This window comes from Neophocaena asiaeorientalis, unplaced genomic scaffold (assembly GCF_003031525.2).
Source record: "Neophocaena asiaeorientalis asiaeorientalis breed wild unplaced genomic scaffold, Neophocaena_asiaeorientalis_V1.1 scaffold142, whole genome shotgun sequence".
NCBI lineage: Eukaryota > Metazoa > Chordata > Mammalia > Artiodactyla > Phocoenidae > Neophocaena > Neophocaena asiaeorientalis.
Window position 1 is genome coordinate 2346075 of NW_020174563.1, and position 4379 is coordinate 2350453.

Here is a 4379-nt window from a genome sequence, read left to right on the forward strand (position 1 = left end):
GAAAAGCCAACAGAGCTGTTCCATGGTACATATTAAATTGTCTTCCTGATTCACTCTCCCAAACTTCATCTTGGCCTTGTGCAATCTCTCTATTAAAGGGGCATTGTTTCATGATTTATTATACAAGTCAAACCAGCCTTGCCATTGCTTCACCCACTTACTAACAACTGTAACATCAGACCCAGCCTGGTGCAAAAACCACAGACACTGGGTGTGAAAACTCCTGGGACAGTAAAGCTTACACCTTCAGGGGAAGCAAATTATTCACCTGGAATTTAAGGTGATCTGTTTCCTCCTAAGTGAGCCAGGAAAGCATTCCAAGTATGTTTGTAATCTGCTTATCACTCCCCACTTTGCCACGCTCTTGTCCAAGAATGCACAGGAACAGTAAGTTGTGTATGTGCTGAAGAGCTCCTGAAATTAAATCCTCACACCCACAGGTGCTGCCACCGCTCTGCTGCCACTGGACCTTCACTTGTGATGGTTCTGTGGAGCAGCAGAAATTGTTGGTGTTTTCAACTTAGCATCGGTGAGTTAGCTATTGTATGTAATACCTTATACATACACTTAGAAGACGTATTGCATAAAAGACCCTCTGGGGCAGATATGTGCTTTGAGCCCACCCCAAAAAGTGTTTTTGTTCAACAATTTGAATACTAGAAAATTTCCTGAGACCAGCAGAATTCTTTATTAGTACCAATACTCTGAGTTCAGCTGTGCCTGTTGATTCTAACTTTGGAAAGAAAGTGGACAGAAGGAAAGAAACTAGTATTTGTAAGCATGTATGATGTGCTGGGCACCGTATTAGCCAATTAACCTGCATCATTTAATTTTTACCATAAACTTCAAGGCGGGTAATGTGATCTCCATCTGAGCAAGAGGAACCCAGGCCTCAGCGGGGCCAAGTCCGCTGCCCAGGGCTGGGGTGGAAACCCTGAGCTGTCTGGTTCTGTCTGTCCCTCACCCCCACCAGGGACTGTTCTCTGCAAATTCAAATTGATCTGTTTTAGAGAAGGTGGTGGTACTACAGTCAACTCTGCAGCTCTGATTCAGGAGACCTGTTCTCCAGCTCTGTTCCTTCTGTAGTTGTTCCAACGTTAACTTAGCAACTTTAAAATAACCCAGGAGTGGAGTGAAGGATCCACTGGACAAAACTGGAGTGGGAATGCCCGTTTTCACTGTGGCCTCACCCACTGACCATGTTGATTACCACTTTACTCCTTTTTCTTAAAGGACTCACAGCAACATTTTCTGCCCAGAGTTCCTTGTTCTCAGCAGAAACCTCTGTCAAGTTCCAGCTGAAACAGAGAAAATTTGGTGGAGGGAAAGTGAGGCATTTACCCAGGCAGCTGGAACCAGGTAGAAAGTATTGAGGTCACAGAAAAGGTACCTGTAAACTCAGAATTGGGAGAGATTTCCCTCTGCTTAGAGGCAAAGAGAGATTTGGGAACACTTCAGGGAGGAAATAACCTTTAAGCAGAACCTTGGCCGTGAAGGATGGGGGAAAATTCATTTCAAACAAAAAGGAAACTGTGAACAGAGGCAGGAAAGTGAGGACATTGGTGGGAAATAGGGTATTAATAGTGCTGTGTAATCAACAACACGGCTCTTCATCACAGCCCCATGGCTCGGGTATCTGCATCCCATAAACAAGTACACGACAATCACCTGTTGCCGGAGGAGCACTCTTTCAAATGATCAGACACATCTGGAAGGTCTCCCTTTTGAATGGTAGTGCGTACCTGCGTGGAAGCGGTCGTGTTAATGAAGATCGATTTTAAGATTCCGTTTTGTTTTGCTTCTGCAGAAGGAAACCCCACTTGCCAACGCGGCGTTCTGGGCAGCGAGGAGGGGCAACTTGGCCCTGCTCAGGCTGCTGCTGAACAGTGGCCGAGTGGACGTGGACTGCAGGGACAGTGTACGGACCGGTCCATTCGGTACACGCATGCTGGGAGCTCGCCGTCCCCCGCTGGCATGAGAGCGCCTGCCGAGTACCCTTCCTTCACAGTGCTTGTCTGCTTTTCCATGTGTTTGCTTGCTTCATCCTTTTCAAAAAGTCCGAAGTACCACGGGGAACTTCAAAACATACTGGGGGTCTTCCCTGGTGGCGCAGTGGTTGAGAGTCCGCCTGCCGATGCAGGGGACGCGGGTTCGTGCCCCGGTCTGGGAAGATCCCACATGCCGCGGAGCGGCTGGGTCCGTGAGCCATGGCCGCTGAGCCTGCATGCCCAGAGCCCGTGCTCCACAACGGGAGAGGCCACAACAGTGAGAGGCCCGCGTACCGCAAAAAACAAAAAAACAAAAAACATACTGGGAAAGCCATTACCTGCATAAAACAGGAGGGGCCACAATAGGGGAAGAGACACGTCACTGGGAATCAGAATCGGCCAAGTCCAAGAAGAAAAGGGGGAGATGATTCAGAACGGAAGGGGGCTGCCGCGGATGTGGGAGTTGGGTTTTTTCTACTGAGAGATGGAAGCCTCCACCCAGCCTCTTATCCCTTCCTTACCTTGGCAAACACCAATACCCTCATCGGCAATGAAGGGGAAATAAAAACAGGTCCTCCCGCCTACTTTCAGGCATCACTGCGAGAGCCCTTCCTTCCCCGGCTAGAGGCGGCAATTTCCCTGTTCTCGGCAGGATGTCGCGTCTCTGGGGACTAAGAGGACCTCAGATGAGGAGAGAGGAGATGTTTTGATTTTAGGGATTAAATAGAAATGTTTGCACAGGAGCCTTCCTGTTTTCCTGATAACAGGGTGTGCCATTTCCATTTTTTATTGCGCAAATTTGGTAGGTGATGTCAGCCACCAGCCCAAGCGAGGTATCAAAATTTGCTCCACTTTGCCCCCCCCGCCACCGGGCCTCAGTGCAGGACAGCTTGGGGTGCACCTCCAGACCCACTTGTAACTTTCTCCAGTTTGCTCTGTGTCCCAGAGTTGGAGCTGTCTGGCCTGCCCCAGGGGACTGGCTTCCCTCTGGCCTCCAGTAGGGTTTGGCCAGTGGGAGCATTGGCAGGAATCAGAGGGAGGGAGGACAGGGATGTTGGGGAGTCTAGACCCCCCCCAATCCTGTCTGGCAGCAGGACTCTCACCCTCTCCGTCCTGGGAGCCACCACCTGTCCCTCACGCCTTCGGGCCTGGGCTAGCAGTGCAGCTCCGCTGTTACTCGCTCCCAGTACTGTTCTTTGTAGTTTCCCTACATCCAGAGCATAGCCTTATAAATAGTCTCTTTATTAAACTTTCGTCCAGTTATCCCAGTTTGAATGTACCATCTGTTCTTTGCCAGGACCCAAACTGATATGGGGTCTTGGGCATCTGTGAACTGGTCGTCGGGTCTTACTTGGGTCTCGCTGGGCAGCAGTGCCACACTGGACAGAACTGGAGTGGGAATGCCTGTTTCCATTGTGGCCTCACCCACTGACCATGTTGATGACCACTTTACTCCTTTTTCTTAAAGTCACCCCTTTTCAGACACCCCCTATGACCTTCTCCTGATTCCAGCTTTGTGTAGCTTAATACATCCACAGATCCCTCCTCTTTTTAAAATTAATTAATTTGTTTGTTTATATTTTTGGCTGCGTTGGGTCTTTGTTGCTGCGCACGGGCTTTCTCTGGTTGCGGCGAGCAGGGGCTACTCTTCGTTGTGGTGTGCGGGCTTCTCATTGCGGTGGCTTCTCTTGTCGCGGAGCAGGGGCTCTAGGCGCGCGGGCTTTGTATTCTATTCCTCCTTTGTCCCAACCTCTGACTTCTCCTCAGTCGACCATGATGTGGAAGTGAAATACAATGTGTAAAGGAGCATTTTGGTTATTTGTTTCATTCATCTTCCCTTACTGTAAAATAGATGAGCCTGTTGTTTTTTATTTTCTTTTTAAAATATCCAAGTTAAGTGCTCTGGGGTTCCTGTAGCTCATGATTGATTTGTATTTTGAGACCAGTGTGACCCATGATGAAAAAATTTTCTCATCTCTCACGCAAAGGATACATTCATAGCTTGCCTGTTCAGACTGGCTTTAAATCAAGGAGTCTTCTGTCTGAATGCTGAATAAAAATGTTCTCACATTCAAGAGGAGGTTGGTAACTCCAAGTTTGCTACTCTAATCTTGAAAAACACGGAGGAATAAGTCCCCCTGAACGATAGGTGGTACAGCCGACATGAAGGTCCTACATTCAAATACCAAATGCTGTCACGTGGGGTAGAAGAGTATCATCTTCTCAATTCTACCGGTACTTTTACTTATAGCAAACAAGACTTTCCCCAAACTAGGATCGTCTTTCACACGAGTCAACAAAAACCAAATAATAATCTAACATTTACTGAGGCATCATAATATTATTTTAACATCTAACTCTTTTTTTTTTTTTTTTTTTTTTTTTTTTTGG

At 47.8% G+C, this 4379-nt stretch overlaps 1 protein-coding gene across 1 annotated transcript in view; it reads left to right on the plus strand.

The window, feature by feature from the left end:
• Positions 1-1623: 1623 nt before the first annotated feature.
• Positions 1624-4379, plus strand: part of ANKRD29 (ankyrin repeat domain 29) — a 34139-nt gene continuing 31383 nt past the window's right edge. Inside the window, exons 1-2 of the mRNA XM_024757919.1 lie at positions 1624-1632; positions 1808-1918. Coding sequence (XP_024613687.1) covers positions 1624-1632; positions 1808-1918 — 120 coding nt within the window. The remainder of the gene's footprint in view (positions 1633-1807; positions 1919-4379) is intronic.